The 16,117-nt window shown below is 37.2% G+C and overlaps 7 protein-coding genes and 1 non-coding gene across 8 annotated transcripts; 2 read left to right on the top strand and 6 right to left on the bottom strand.

The window, feature by feature from the left end:
- Positions 1–63: 63 nt before the first annotated feature.
- On the bottom strand, positions 64–1,515 carry SMF3 (putative divalent metal ion transporter SMF3; the record flags this gene model as incomplete). Its single annotated transcript, XM_022819346.1, has 1 exon — positions 64–1,515. The coding sequence occupies one exon, from the start codon at positions 1,513–1,515 to the stop codon at positions 64–66; it is 1,452 nt and encodes a 483-aa protein (XP_022675921.1).
- Positions 1,516–2,436: 921 nt separating this feature from the next.
- Positions 2,437–6,378, top strand: POM152 (Pom152p; the record flags this gene model as incomplete). The annotated part of the gene is made up of 1 exon (XM_022819345.1): positions 2,437–6,378. One exon carries the CDS (start codon positions 2,437–2,439, stop codon positions 6,376–6,378), a length of 3,942 nt encoding a protein of 1,313 aa, XP_022675920.1.
- Positions 6,379–6,469: 91 nt separating this feature from the next.
- Positions 6,470–8,269, bottom strand: MLH2 (mismatch repair protein MLH2; the record flags this gene model as incomplete). Its single annotated transcript, XM_022819344.1, has 1 exon — positions 6,470–8,269. One exon carries the CDS (start codon positions 8,267–8,269, stop codon positions 6,470–6,472), a length of 1,800 nt encoding a protein of 599 aa, XP_022675919.1.
- A 290-nt stretch (positions 8,270–8,559) lies between these two features.
- DPI35 (Dpi35p) lies at positions 8,560–9,489 on the top strand (the record flags this gene model as incomplete). The annotated part of the gene is made up of 1 exon (XM_022819343.1): positions 8,560–9,489. One exon carries the CDS (start codon positions 8,560–8,562, stop codon positions 9,487–9,489), a length of 930 nt encoding a protein of 309 aa, XP_022675918.1.
- Positions 9,490–9,657: 168 nt separating this feature from the next.
- KLMA_R403 lies at positions 9,658–9,732 on the bottom strand. The gene has a single exon. It is a non-coding gene; the product is annotated as a tRNA-Ala (tRNA).
- A 562-nt stretch (positions 9,733–10,294) lies between these two features.
- COX12 (cytochrome c oxidase subunit VIb) lies at positions 10,295–10,543 on the bottom strand (the record flags this gene model as incomplete). Its single annotated transcript, XM_022819342.1, has 1 exon — positions 10,295–10,543. The coding sequence occupies one exon, from the start codon at positions 10,541–10,543 to the stop codon at positions 10,295–10,297; it is 249 nt and encodes an 82-aa protein (XP_022675917.1).
- Positions 10,544–11,084: 541 nt separating this feature from the next.
- On the bottom strand, positions 11,085–14,108 carry RIC1 (Ric1p; the record flags this gene model as incomplete). The annotated part of the gene is made up of 1 exon (XM_022819341.1): positions 11,085–14,108. The coding sequence occupies one exon, from the start codon at positions 14,106–14,108 to the stop codon at positions 11,085–11,087; it is 3,024 nt and encodes a 1,007-aa protein (XP_022675916.1).
- Positions 14,109–14,458: 350 nt separating this feature from the next.
- Positions 14,459–16,030, bottom strand: RRB1 (ribosome biosynthesis protein RRB1; the record flags this gene model as incomplete). Its single annotated transcript, XM_022819339.1, has 1 exon — positions 14,459–16,030. One exon carries the CDS (start codon positions 16,028–16,030, stop codon positions 14,459–14,461), a length of 1,572 nt encoding a protein of 523 aa, XP_022675915.1.
- Positions 16,031–16,117: the final 87 nt, after the last annotated feature.

Raw genomic sequence — 16,117 nt, 5'->3', positions numbered from 1 at the left:
ACTAAATAAATAATAAAGAAATATGGGCCTTTGTAAATTTATAATAAATTGTAAAATATCTATTTAAAAATGCACATCTGCACCGGCTAAGTACGAGAAAACCAAGTAACAGTTCAAAGTACCGATCGTGAGCCAGATCAAGAAAGCCACTGCAGACAAAGTTTTGCTGTTCGTGTAATTGACAGATTCAGATTTCTTTGACGAAAGAAGATGGGTTTCTTCAGAAGAATCTGCAGTAGAACCTGCGGAATTAGAAGTGACATCTACATCAGTAACTGTCATAATGCTAGGGTTCATGGTGAAGTAAATTAATGGTGCTGAAACAATAGGCAAAATTAAAGAAAGCACGACTTGACTTAGGTTTAAGATAGCAGAGACACCTTTTTCCCCTAAGAAAATTGTCACAAGAAAACATGGCACTATAGCAATTAATCTTGTAACCAATCTGGTTAGCCATGGATCCAAAGACCACTTTAAGAAACCCTCAGAAACAATTTGACCTGCCATAGTACAAATAATACCAGCAGATTGACCACTAAAGAGCATGGCTAATGCAAAAATGAGACCTGCTGCTGGCGAAACATATTGCGACAATAGCTCATAGATAGATAACAAATCAGCGTCTTCAGCATCAGGTTGGCCATACAAAGTAGCACCTGCCACTATTAAGATTGATGCATTCACAAAAGTTGCAATGAAGAACAAAGATATAATCAATTCTGCGTATGAGTACTGCAAGGTATACTCAATGGCACCAATGGAAGGCTGTTCCTTGATCTTACCATATTTTTTCAAATCATATTCATGAACCCGAGGCTTTACCACCGAAGAGCCCAAGAAAAGAGAGTGTGGCATGACAGTAGCTCCTAGAATACCCAAAGAAATGTACATAGCTTGTTGCTCCTTGAAAATGATTGGACTTGGAATGAACCCCTTGAACACTTCCATCTTGCTTGGAACGGTGATCTTGAAAAGCTCAATAGCGAAGCAAATGACCGTCGCTCCAACTAAGACACCAACAAAAGTCTCGAAGGCTCGCACTTTTTTCATCGAGTGTTCATCCGGCTTGTAGAAAATAAGGATGATTAGCACATCCAGTATCGTCAACAACACACCCCAAACTAAAGGAATGTTGAACAAGATGTTTAATGCAACAGCAGCACCAATAACTTCAGCCAAATCTGTCGCGATGATCGCAAGCTCAGCAAATGCATACAAAACGTAGTTCCAGCGTTTTGGAAAGTGACGTCTACAATTCTCAGCAAGATCAAGCCCAGTGACAGTACCCAACTTAATGCACAAACATTGCAATACAATCGCAAATATATTAGAGATAAAAGTGATAAAGAGCAATTTGTACTTAAATTGCGCACCACCTGACACACTTGTTGAATAATTACCTGGGTCCATATACGCTACACTCACCATAATACCAGGCCCAATAAACTTCACAAACTTTTTGAAGACCTCAATATGGCTTCTCTTGAGAATACGAGAAATGCCCGTATCAACCATCTCCGCTAAATATAAATACACCCTAAAATTGATTCAGAAATCCCTTACAACAGGAAATGATACCCAGAAAATAACAAAGTGCCACCAATAACTGAAAAAAACACTCTATACTATTTAAGATCTCAAATGTGCCCTTTATCAACCCTAATAGCTACAGGATGTGTTCTTTTCCAACCTTTTTGCTTTTAAAATCAAAGATGACCTTTATTTAAAGATTAAGCTGTTGTGTAGAAACCTTTAAAATTTCAACATTTTATCAATTTATAGAAAAATTGCGCTATACGGTGGAAAATGAAGACGAATCGAGATCAAATTCACCCTACTGAAATACTGCAAGTTACTCAAATACACCCACATAGAGCATAAAAGGTGTCGATTGAAAAAAAACAACATAAAATCAGCTTCTAATCGAATAGTTCTCTTTATAATATGTAAGTACAGTTTAGTTGGAATTAGCTAGCAAAGGTCAAACCGTAGACATTTGCATGACACCACATAAAGGTTAGTAAGAAAAAGACCAATTGGCTCACTAGCGTTTACATAAGGCTAGTGGGAAAAGGATAAGGCAACTGTAGCCACCAAGCTTAGCTTAGCCTAGCCTAGCCTAGCACAGCTCATCTCATCGCATCTCATCGCCTATTCGTATGTTGTGATTTGTGTTTTTTTAAAGATCTTTTACCAACTAAAATAATAAACAAAAGCTTTGTATAACATTTGCTTGAAATACAAACGAATTGAAGGCCTGGTCCCAAGTGGTAGACAACGGCTAAGGCGTTTAAATTTGCGAGTCAGGGCTACAGGTAATAATAGTAAAGTTCAGATACCGGAATTGAGCTTACTGACTGTAGATCAATTGATTCCCTGTTTTGCGTAGATATTGTTCAGTAATAAGAAACACACATATACACAGACCCATTTGAAATGGATTCAGGTTTTGGGAATAGTGGGTTTTACACGCATAACACGTCTATGTGGAGTGAAAGTAGGCGTCGAGATATTAGGAGTAGAGATAGAGATCCTTTCAGAGGTGGAATAAGTGGTTTAAAAGATGATGAATTCAGTAGGCCGACAGATAATATGGGCACTCTAAATCCTGGTCTCTCAGGGTTCTCTGGATATACAGGCGGCAGCGGTAGCGGCAGCAGTAGTAATGCGACAAAACGTACTCGCAAGAATGGTGAATACGCCGAGACATCAATTGCAGATTTGCCATTGATATCTACAGAAGTTTTGGATGAGGCAAGCCAACGAAGACTTGCGTTTGTCATTTTTATTATAATTCAAGCATACAAAATATACGACCTTATCCTTTTGAAAAGTGGAATACCTCTTTCGGGGCTATTTTTGTCGAATTCAAGACTGAATTTCGTATCCAAATACATCATAATAGACTCGTTGTTTTTCAACTGCTTACCAACTTTTAAGATACCGAAGCTAAAATTCAAACCATTGGTAGTATTTCTTCAGATTATTTCATTTGCGCTTTTAACGGTATTCCTTTCGAGTGACAAAAACTTCCCGCTATTCACAATAATTGTGTCACTTTGGAAACAATACAACAGTAGGGATTTGACTCTCACCGGTGATTCCGTGAATCCAAAACAGGCTTTGAATTCAGCACAGCACTTTAAGGGTGCCCATACGATCAAAATTCTACCGGAGAATACTGCCTACTTCAATCCTTCTCACTCTGCGTTCTGTCTTCCGATGGATCAATCTGGACCAGCACTGGAAATTCCAATTAGAGTGAACTCTTCCTCAACTATCGGTCATGTACAGTTAGAGTTCAGAGACTTGTATACAAACGAAGTTGAGTTATGGAACTTCACCAAGAATGACTTGAAATCACTAAGAAAGGAATCCTCCAAGGATGAAGCTTACAAGAATATTCACTATTTCTCCGTACCACTGGACAGAATTGGTTTCTATGAATTGAAGAGTGTCAAGGATACGAATAACATGAATTTGAGAATATACAAGTCACAATTGGTTCTTCCACATTGTCCACTGGCTTCAATTAAAGGAAAGGGCGAGAAAGACAGATGTATTGGAGACAATGACCACGTTTCTATCCAAGTCCAGGGTGTACCACCTTTAAAGCTAACTTATAGTAAAACAATTAATGGCCAGAAATATGTCCTTGAAGATCCAACTTTGCAGCCAGAATATTTTGAATCTCCACTTCTTTCAAACTCAAAGTTTTTCAGCAGTTTAGACACCAATGACTTGAAATGGGCCCGTTCTTATCCTATAGACATTGACTTAGAGACCTCAGCAAAAGAATACGGTCAACACTTGTATTCCATCGAAAAAATTGTTGATGGTTTCGGAAATACCATTGATTTCACAGTAATGTCGTCAGAAGTTAGAGAAAAGTATGATTTAGTTCATCAATTTTATGTGCATGATTTACCAAGGGCCTCATTAGATGAAGAAATGAATCCAAACAGTGCGGTGAGAAGATCATTGGTTGTGAAATTAGACTCTGGTGACTTTGTTAAAGATGCTCCATTCGTGGTTCAACTTTCTCATGAAGATAACAACTCAAACGTCAACTTCATTGAAAAACAATTTAATGAAAAAGAGCTGAAGTTTAAGGTTGATGAACCAGGTTCATACAATCTCCTATCTATAAAATCCAATTATTGTAATGGAGCTGTTATAGGAAAATCCAACGTCTTAATCACGAAGCCAATTCCTCCTCAACTAGATATCAAATCAACACCTATCTTAGATCAATGCGTTGGTCAGGTCGGTTTAAACTTTGATCTCACATTTACTGGGGTACCACCATTTTATTACAAGACTAAGATCTATAGGATGGAAAAAGGTGAACGTAAACTTTATGAAACCAAGAAATTCACATCGCAAGGTACTAGAAATCAATTCACATACTCTCCAACTTCTGAAGGTAGCTATGAGATTGTTTTCACAGAGTTGTCTAACGAGCTTTTCAACTCCCCAATACCCCTTGACCCAAAGAAAAATACATTCAAAACTACTATGAGAGTTAAACCAAGTGCGAAAATTGCTGGAAGAATGGAAACAAAGCTCTGTTTAGGAGGTAAAACAAAGATACCGATCAAATTCAGTGGTGAACCTCCATTCACATTAAACTATGACATCGTGGCAACTTCCTCAAACAAGAGAGCTTCATACAACAAAGATAACATTAGAAGTTACTCTTTTGACATAGAAACTCCAAACTTCAACATTGGTGGAGATCATATCCTATCATTGGTGTCTGTAAAAGATGCTAGCGGATGTTTGGTAGGATTAAGCGGTACAGATGCAAGAATAACTGTCAGAAGAGATATCCCGGTAGCTTCTTTTGCTACTTCAGAGAGTAACTCTCAAATCAATATCAAAGAGGCATCATCTGCTGAACTTCCCCTAAAGCTTTCTGGCGAAGGACCATTTACTGTCGTCTTCAACTATCTAAACAACAAGGGCGAAGTTAAGGAAACGAAAGAAGCTGTTTTCAACTCAAACTATAAACCTGTTTTGAAAGTTCAAAAGGAAGGTCTATATAGACTAGTGTCTGTACGAGACCAAAGCTGCCAAGGTAAAATTGTTGATCCGCAAAATACTTTCCATGTCCAGTATCTCGCAAAGCCTCACTTCTCTGTTGTTGATCATAACCGTATTTCTAAATTGGACGCATTCAACTACATCAAGAATGATGTCTGTCAAGGATTTGAAGAAACTATCGATTTATCTCTTAGCGGTGTTCCTCCATTTTTGATTGAGTATGATATGGTTTCCCCATTGGGTGATAAACACTCTTCTTCAGTGCAAGTTGCTACTAAATATGCGTCGATCAAATTCCCTAATGAAATAATTGGCGAATATTCCATTAAAGTGAAGAGTGTTTATGATTCTAATTACGGTAAAATGGATTTGCAGAAAATCTCGCACAGACCTTCTCCTATTGAGATAAAGCAAAGAGTGAACCCTCTTCCAAATATCGAATTTTTAGATAAGGGCAGCACTTACAGAACTTGTTCTGCTAATGTGGATGAAGCAAAGCTTTTGCAAGACATACGTTTAAAGGTTGTTCAAGGAACTTCTCCTTTCTCCGTGTCTTTCAGTATTTATCATGAAAGTTCATCCAGAACAGATACGTTCACTTTGCATAATGTCACGTCAGATAACTTTGACTATAAGAGGTTGTACGAAGGTTTGTCTTTGGGTAACCACATTGTTAAAATAGAGAGTGTCACAGATGCTAATGGATGCAGCAATGATTTACTGTCAACTGATAATCAAATCTCAATTTCTATCACTGATGTACCAAGAATCGCACTTACTGAGTCTGCAATGGAATATTGTGTTGGTGATTATGTTGGATACCAACTAAGTGGGTCGCCTCCATTTATCATCAAGTATGAATTCAATGGAAAGCAACTTAAGTCAAAGGAGCGTACATCTCAATTCGTCAGATATGCATCTGAACCAGGTACTATTTCCATTTCATCGATTCAAGATTCCACTTCACAGTGTATAGTAGATTTCACAAGTCCAAAGATGAAGCCTGAACATGATAAATTAACGCTTAACGTCCACCCAATCCCCTCAGTGACAGTTTCACAGGGTAAAGAAATCGTAGAAGATATTCATGAGGGTGATAAGGCAGAAGTGATATTTTCTTTTGAAGGTACTCCTCCATTTGGATTAACATATGTTCGTACCGAAAATGTTGACACCAAGAAGGGTAAAAAGCAACAAATTGTAGAAACTCATAAAGTTTCAGACATATACGCTTATGAATACAGAGTTCTAACCAGTTTACAGGGAACATATGAAGCTTTGGAAGTCTCTGACGCCTTCTGTTCAGCAAAAAACAATGCATTATTGGATTAAAATTGATTTAACTGTATAATATTTAATCATGTAAGAATCTAACCTATTTGATCCTAAACCAAAGAATAATCACAGAACGCAACATCCGAAGTCATATACTAATGAGAAACCATCCATTTTCCAAAAGACTTAATTGAATATCAACATTACTGTCGAGTTGTTCCATTTTTTCTTGGATTCCATCGATAAGTGTCAATGATGGCATACCTTTCCGATAGCACCAAATAAGTTCTTTCTTGTAAGATGTCTTGAAAAGATTGCGAATTGTGTAATCCTTATGCTCTACTTTTCTATAAACCTTTAGGTTCTTTGTTCCTTCATAGAATGACTGAAGGCTTCTAGGCTGAATAGCATCTGTTTTTTCTTCTATATCAACTAGTGTCGTAGAATCACCTTCGAAACTAAAGCTGTTATCCAGAAGTTTCCTCTTTTTATTGTGTTCATTATCACATGTGTCATTGCTAACAGAAGAGAATGGGCGGCTTGATATTAGAGGTATATCTAAAACTGTTTCCGAACCGCATCCTTGATTTTTTTGAGACGCTGTCACATTTCTTGAACGAAAACGACTAAGAATGAAGGGGTTTGAAAGAGAAACGGTTTTGGAAAGGACCAAATCATCGGTTTCAACTTCATCATCTGAAAGATCGTTAGTGAAGTCATATATAACACCCCCATGTCCAATATTTTGACTTCTTATTTCTTGAAAATCACACATATCTGTCACCCAATCTTGCTCGCAGTCTTTCACTACATTATTACCTTCACATGTCCTATCTGGGAAGGAATCTATTAAATCTGGAGTGCGAACATCTGAAAACTCTTTGGTAACCAATTTAGAACCTGGTTTATCAAGTTTATATAGCTCCAATATCTTCTGCCTCAATGTAAGTAATATACTGTCAACGTTTATGCCATTCGTCATTCTATTTCTTTCACCAAAGAGAATTCTTACCTGCGGATGGTGACAGTTTATCTGTAAAAACCAAAAATTCGGGCCTGGTTTATTGAATTCATTGTATAATTCAGTAAAAAAACGAATAGCTCTTTGTCCAAACTTTGACTCTGCTGCTTGTATCGTATTGTTTATACAAGGATATCTGTGAGACCCTTTGGTAACTAAGGGTTCCTGCGTCAGAATATCAGGAAAAATCACGCTTGCACTAAAGTCTTTTCCACATGCCAAATTATTTATGCATCTGAAGAGTGAGCCGTTTCCAAAACCTTTCATGATATTTGTAAAATGGTGGTATCTGTCATCATAGTGAAAGAGAGGGGGAAGCTTTTTTTGAATGAGGACACTGCCGTCTTCCAATAAGTGAACAAGATCTAGATTAAAAGAGATTTTCTTGTGGAGTAAAGAAAAGTGACACATAATATCTCTTATTTTCTGAATTATATCTACATTCAAACCTTGAATTTCATTTGCTTTCTTAGATTCATGTAGATTTCGTATTATTATTTTTGTTCCTCTGTGATACACCACATTTCGAAATTTGATACCATTCTGGATTGAGCTTTTTGCAATATCCCATTGATACGCTGTCTTATCCAAAGAGGTCCTTGTACAAACTTCAATCGATCCTTGTTTCAAAGCCGTATTACCAATCTTGAACAACGATTTACGTCTAATAGATCGTCCTTTCGTTGTAGTTAACTTTTCTTGTAAAAACACCTGATGTCTTTTTGATTTTTCAATTCCTAAACCATCATCACAAATTTGAATATACTTATATCCTCCACTCAATGCATCTAGTTTAATTTTAATCGTCCTAGAGTATGCTTTAATTGAATTTTCTATTAATTCTCTAACCGCCGAGATAGGATTATCAATCACTTTGAATGTTGTGCCCTTTTTCTCGAGTAGACACACAAAACACCCATCTGACATTAGTCCCGGGGAGTTTTGAATATCAGATGATCCTCACTTCATGCCTTATGCATTAATTTTTACCTCACTCTTGTTTTCTGTCTTCGAGATATTGATATTTAGGAAGTTTAGTTAGGAAAAAGCTCATCACTTTTCACTTCAAAATACCCTATATTAATTAAAACCATCATACGGTTAACTAAACGAAAGAAAAACAGAGAACTGCTGCACCAACAGAGGCCAGGAGACTGATAAGTGCCAATAGTTGACCCATAAATCCACGTACCTTTTCACATCAATCCAAACTCTTCATGAAACCAACCAGAATACCCAACAATCTGCTAAGAAGTAGTGGTCTGGTACAGAGACCACCCAAAATCATAACTTTTGATGCGTATAACACGCTTTATGCGATAAAGAGACCAGTTATGGAACAATACTGTATTGTTGGGAAAAAATACGGTATAGATGCTAATCCAAAGGAGCTTACTCTAAGGTTTCCAGAGGTATTCAACAAGATTCGAAGCCTATACCCTTTATACGGCAAGAAATCAGGAATAACGGCCGACCAATGGTGGGAGAATCTGATTAGAGAAGTATTCAAACCCTTGGAGATTCCTCAGGAGATGGTTCGAGACATTTTAATAAGGTTTGAAGGGTACGAGGCGTATACGGTGTATCCCGATGTGAAGGAGTTCTTGGAGAAAATGAGAACGAAATATCCTGATGTTATATTGGGAATCATCAGCAATACCGATCCGATTGTCCTTAAGCTATTAGAGAACATAGGACTCAAGAATTACTTTGACGGCAATATATACCTATCATATGACCTTGAGATCAAGAAGCCTGATCCGATGATATTTCAGTACGCAATCGCCGATCTATTTAAACGATACGATTTACAGAAAGAATTCGGTGATCTAGAAACATTCAGGAAGTCAGGATTGATATGGCATGTAGGAGATGAAGAAAAGAATGATTTACTAGGAGCACATAATGCTGGTATCAACGGGGTCCTTGTTGACCGATGTAACGAATTTGGTTATTTCAATCCTCCAACTGAAAATCCGGAAAATAATAAGGGATTATCAGAGAACGAATTATCCTTACGGAAGGTGTGCAACGAATCAGAGTCTTCTTTTGAACAATCTGCCGCCATCAATGATGTAATTCAGGTCAGCGAAGGCCAATATGTTATAACAAACTTTAAAACTTTAGACACAATGCTATTCTATTAAATGAATGGAGTAACAAGGTAATATAGAAATGTAGGTTCCCAACAAAAAAATAGACAGATAAATGAAGCACTTACTCAAGCATCTTATCCAATAGACAATGGTCGCCAACTATGCATTTGTGTTTTTTTGTTAGGAAAATATTCATAGGCTTTTCGAAAAAAAAAAGTTATGGACAAAACCGGAGTCGAACCGATGACCTCATCCTTGCAAGGGATGCGCGCTACCAACTGCGCCATTTGCCCAATTACTGTTTTCAGAACTTTTAAAACGTGTACAGACCCTGCCGGCGAAAAGTGGTGTGGTTTTTTTTTGTTTACAGGATATTGAAGTTGCAATAACTACGAAGCTGCAGCATATGCTGCTATATTGTAGGATACATGTTCTTCGAAAGCAAAAATACAAAGACAAACGAGTGATAAATAGAATGAATGATTATTGTTGTAAATTTAAAGTAATATGAAAATTATATTGAAAAATGTTTTATCCTTCATCAAATGTTACTTCGATGGAGTTGTGTGTTAAGTTAAAGTTAAGTTTCGTTTAATTGTATTTGTATTTGTATTTGTATTTACGTGGCAGAATATAATTGAGCTGTAAATAAAATAATATTTTCTTGATTGATCTTGAATATCTCATACGCTCTAGTTTGTTAGTCCAGAAAAGAGCCCAGAATACTGTCTCTCTTAAATCTTATTTTATGTTATTTTATTTTAATCGTTATCACACGTTCTTCTCCAATTCATGAGGGATAGATAATAATAAATAGTATCAGAATGTAGAGGTAGAATCAGCAAGTTAGAGCAGCTTATGGGTTGATGTCACCAGCAAAGATACCCTTTTCTCTTTGTTCGTCCCACTTTTCAACCCAGTCAACTGGACATAGAGAGGAGTATGTTCTCCAGAAAACCTTGCATGGAGCAAAGTCTTCACCCTTGGCGTTGATACATTTGTGGTAGTCCACGTATGATTGCCAGCAGTGCTTGGTTTGGTTTTGGTTAGGGAATCTAGCGTCGAAACCGACGGTGTGCAATGGGTTTTCTTGTTGTTCAGCCATCGTTCAATAGGTGTCTTGGGGAATAATGTCTTGATACGTAACACTTAAGTCTCGAATGAAACACAAAGTCAAAAGGGAAGCCTACAAATAAAACTTAATCAAGTAAAGTGAATGTACTAATAAATAGGTAGATCTAAATATTTTTTTATTGAAGAAATTCATAAGACGATAATGTTCAATGAAAAGTTCATAATAATTTTTAAAACTCTTTTTTTCGGTTTTTAGAGGTAATGAAGGGAAAAAAAAAAAAAAAACTATAGCTATTGAACAAGTAAAATGTGCTAAGAAGAATCCTATCGACTGGCTTTTAGAGCAATATATATATGTCTTACTCATTGTCTTGTGCTTGGGAAGTATGTTCAGTAGCAGTGTTTCACCGGCCACTAGTAGTAAATTTCAGGTAAGCGTACTATAGCTCTTTAGAAGCGATAAAAATAATCGGAAGCAACTTTTTTTGTCTATATGCATATAAGGTTACAGAAATATGATTGGCCAATAATCACGTGACTATGACTACATTGACAGATGAGAGTGCTACATACTATATCATGTCCAGACATGTTTGGGCTAAATTAGTGTCTCCCTTGCTGTCCAAGGCTCTGAGGAAGCGAACAAGCTGGAGGGCAAAGTCCCAGAATTCTTGTGCCTGTTCTTTGCTAGTAGAAAGAGTTGCAGTTGAAACAAAAATCTTTAATACTTGGGCGATAATTGTCTCGTCTTTCAAGACTGTTGACACACTAGAATCATTAGATTCAGAAACAGCATTAGAATCTTGATTTTTTGTATTATTTTTGTGCTTGGCGTTACTGTCCTTTTTGTTACCTTTTTTCTTATTTCCCTTGGTCTTGGGTTTACTGTCGGTTTTCTTTTTATCATGAACAATCTTATCATCTTTATCATTAGTTTCCCCTTCGTCATAATTCAAAAACACCATTAGCATGGTGCCTAGAATTTTAGCTTCCGATAATTCAATACATTTTGTGATTAAATCTCTTGGAGTTAGCTTAAGATTCTCAAACAAATAGTTCCAATGCTTAGTTTCAATTTTTCTCAAACAATTACCCACAATCTCAAGTTTACCGACTACATTCGAAACACCACCTGAATTTTTATCATACTTGTCAATTAGCTGGAGGATAGAGTCCAAACTTTGATGCTCTAAAATTTTATTGGACAATATCTTTTCTAAACAAAATTTGTAGTGCTTTAAATCGCGGTATTTCTCATCTATCTTGTTGAAATCGACACCCAGCTTCAAGTTTCGGTCCAAGATCATATCAAGGTATACAGAGTGAGACATGGATATCTTGCTTAACTTTTGTGTGGTTACGCTTGATATGTTGTGCAACGTAGCAGTGTCCAAGGAAATAGATATCGGATACTCTTCTTCAATAACCGGGGTAGTTATCAATGGTTCATCTACAGTCCAAATATGCTCAAAACCGTAAAGCAACACTTCATTACCACTAACAATAACAAGGTTATCCTCATATATCTCGATTATTTGCTCAACCCTATCATACGCTACGATGAATCGCCATTCTTTGTCTTCTTGTTGAACAATTATTACTAATCGGTCGCCAATCCATGCAATAAACCCATCTTTGTACTTGTGGATCCACTTCAGTCTTCCTAACGATTTCTCAGGAAACTGGTGAGTGCCAAACTGATGGAATTTCTGAACTAAATTTACACCTGTAGGATGTATAGAGCTTAATGCATCAAATATTACTATCTGAGAATTCGAAAGATCCATGATAATTTCTGAAGTCACAAATAATTTTCTGCTTGTGTCTTCAGAATCTTCCTTACTTTCATCTGTGAACTTCAACATCTTGAAAGTAGACAATGTATTGACGTAAAAACCATTCAATTTAGTTCCTTGAGGAACTTCCCATTCCCAAATCTTGAAGCTCTCCAATTCAGTGGAATCGTGATTTAACAGTGGGAAGTGATAACACTTTATGTATTCCGTGTCATTTTCTTCATCGATCAAATGGCACATCAGGTAATCGTCCCCTAACCAATCAATACCTTTGATATTTAACTGACTGAAACTAATCCACTTGTTAGAGTTTAAAAAATTTATCAACAATATCTCTTTGTTCGCTACGTAAACAACCAACAATGTAAGTAATCCATTGACCTTACAAATGGTTATATTATTGTTCACAGTTTTAGTTGGTAGCTTAATTGTCTGAAATGAGCTCGTATTATTGGACTCACTCATAGGAGAATAGAGTAGAATGTCATTATTATCGTTAATCAAAGTGAAAACTTTACTTGTTCTAAAATTGGAAAGAGAGCTACTTAGCTTCTTCCACAAGTCCCAGAATTGAATCTTTCCATCTGAACCACAGATTAGAAGTTTCATATCCATGGCTGAACAGTTAATCAACTTGAATTGATTCTCATCAATGTAAATAGATTGTAATATATTGCCCCATTTACTAGTGAAAACAACAGAGTTATTGTCAGTTAACAGTAGCATAGAGTCAGCAGAAAGGCATATGATCTTTTGAATTTGCGAGTCTCCTACAAGGTCCCCTGTTAGTTGTCTATCTACGATATCATAGTACACCATGATATTCTCAAACACCAATACTAGTGATTGATCAAATAAAGTGGAGCATGTGAACTTGTTAGATCCATTTTTCAAAGCAACTTCTTGAGATTCCACGGATTCTTTATCAAAAAGGATGTGATTAATAGAGTGCTTTTCAGAAGTGGCATTAGATGATATGACTAGCACCTCTCCAGAATAATATATTAAGCGTTTCCCATCGAGTATATGAATTAACTTGTTTTCAACCAATTTAAAGTCTTCTAGTTTCAAAACTTGTAAACCGTGTTCAAACAACACTAATAGGTACTCGCTTGTTTGATTTGCTCCGTTTTTATCATGGGCTATAATACCAATGCAATCTATTATATTGTGATCAAACTTCAAGACTACGTGAAGTCTTAACTCCGCTCGTCGAATTGGTAATTCCTCTACCACTTCGTCATTTCGAATAAACTGCAAAAATCCCTTTTGCTTCGAAATGGTATAGCCATTTTGAATAACCTTATGGCTCTCGTTAATTGCAAAGACGGTCAAGACCTCATCATCTGTATCGTCTTCTACCACGCTACGGGCTGAATACCCGCCTTCCTGAATATTGAGCGGAATACCATAATCCTTGTACACAACACCCTCGGATGTTCTAGTATATACCTCGTAAACCAAAAGAAAGTTATTCTCTGTCATGACATAAAAGTACATCTTTTCATCCGTGATAGGCTCGCAGTATTGTTCCCTTAACAAACCTTCTACATGTGAGCCACTTGGCAAATTATCTCTTAACCCAGCATTACACCCAAAAAGCTCAATTGACTCCTGAGTACGTTCATGGCACGCTACTGGCCCGAATGGCTTGGCTTGATACACGAAAAGTCTGGTCTTTGTTATCAATAAGAAATGGTTTGAATTAGGAGATGCAATAGTCTCAATTACGTCTTCATCCACGCCTTCTATATGGCTTTTTGGTAGGCGGAATGTTTGTGGTGGTTTCACTGGCAGCATTGTATTTTTATGGCACAGTTGCCACTTGACGTTTCTTGCCTTTCAAGCCGAATCTCTCTATGGATCGGTATGCAATTGTTTTCCTTTACGATTGAGGTAAAGTTAGTTTAGTTTTTAATCTTTCATAAAATAAAGGTATATTTGACTTATGTTTAAAGCCATGAAAAAGACAGACTTAAGAAAGAAGATATAAAGTCATTAAAGAAATTCCATTACTGCCGGAAAATCGAATTCAACTTGATATATATTTAGGTAGTTTACAATGTAGTGTGGTCTGGACCTATTTGAATTAATACTAATTTTTATATTAAAATTTTATAACGAATCGCCGGAGATATTATACTATTCTATTACACACTGATGGTCTTCCAAACGTTCAAACCGTCAGTACCTGTACTTACCAAACAGCCAGGAATTTGTTTATGCCATTTAACATCCTTTACTTCCTTTTGCCAGTGTACAAATAGTAATTGAGGAGGAATTTGTTGTAGTTCTTTAGTTTCTGCTGCTTGCTGCTTAATTTCTTCATCATCGGCTTCGACAGACAAGTCCCATAGAGTCACAGTGTTGTCTTCAGAAGCAACTGCAATAATAGATTCATCAAGAGGGTTGAAACTAATAGATGTGATTGCACTTTTGTGGAATTGGTATTGCGCAACAGGAGATGCTGTGGAGGCGTTTTGTGGAGTGAATTGTCTTAAATCCCACACACCCCAAGTACCGTCATCATCACCACTGGCAAGAAGATAGCCGATTTTTTCACTCCAACTTATAACGTTGACATCTGTGTTCGAAGCCTTGACTGAAATAGCTGGCTTATGTTTCTTAGAACGAGTATCCCAAATTCTGATGTGTCCGTCAATACCGCATGAAGCAAACACCGTAGATTCGGTACGGGACCATTGAAGATCTTCAATGGATTTATTATTTGAAACAGTGAAAGCTTGTTTATCCGTAACCCACTTAGATGTGTGTCTTTGAGTCAAGAATACTTGACCAGAACAGTCACCCGATAGGAGAGCCCCTGTCTTGATAACTGGAGACCAGTCGTTAGCGTAACCTTCGACACTACCATGGTTTCTAATGGTGTGAATTGGTCTCTTTGCACTCTTTGGAATTTGATAGCCTGGGGTGTCAAAGGCTTTAACTTGTGGGGCCAAGTCATAGATATAGACCTCACCATTTTCGGACATCGTGCTACAGAGAACTTCTTGAGCAGCGTTAGCGAAGGGAGATACCTTCAATCTGTTTGTGGTATCCTTTAAAGGAATGTTTTCATTCTCAATGATAGGATCCATGTCATCATCTTCTTCTTCATCTTCGTCTTCATCCTCGTTTTCCTTAACCAAGGTTTTGGTCAATTGGGACATCTTCAATACCATTAGTTCGTTTTGGTTCTTTTTCGAGGCCTGTGTAGCAGTTGCCATGAGGATAGATTGAGGATAACTTCTACGACCAGAGCCTAGTGAGTCTGGGATAACATCCAAAGTCATGCATGGCCATGGAACATTAACTGTATGAAGCATCTCGTAGACCGTAGGATCAGCTTCTAAAACTTCATCTGGACCTAAAGGCTTGGACAAATGTGGTAACCATATTTGTTGACCTTGTTCTTCATCAATCTTTTGGTCCTTTTCCACAAGCTCTTGAGCCTTTTGCTGTTTCTTCTCCAAGAATTCTTCATTATCGGCTCCTTCGCCCATCTCTTCCTCATCCTCATCTTCGGCATCGTCAATTTCAATGATCTCACCATCACTTTCAAAATCGTCGCCGTATGGATCCTCAAATTCCCCCATCTCAACATCTTCTTCATTGGCATTTACAGCATTGGCTGCTGGCAAGTCACTGGCATCTGTCTTAGAATGCACAATTCTGTCTTGGACATTTTCTAGTCCTTCATCAGATGCTGTTCTCTTAGACATTCTTGGCTTTTATCCCCCTAATTCCTGAATATCCAAGTATACCACTGTCAAATGGATATTTCCAGTCAGCTTGGCGAGCTAATCGAC

The sequence above is a fragment of the Kluyveromyces marxianus genome, chromosome 4, assembly GCF_001417885.1.
Source record: "Kluyveromyces marxianus DMKU3-1042 DNA, complete genome, chromosome 4".
In the NCBI taxonomy this organism is placed as follows: domain Eukaryota; kingdom Fungi; phylum Ascomycota; class Saccharomycetes; order Saccharomycetales; family Saccharomycetaceae; genus Kluyveromyces; species Kluyveromyces marxianus.
Note: the sequence above shows the minus strand (reverse complement) of the source record. Positions and strands in the feature narration are given on the sequence as shown.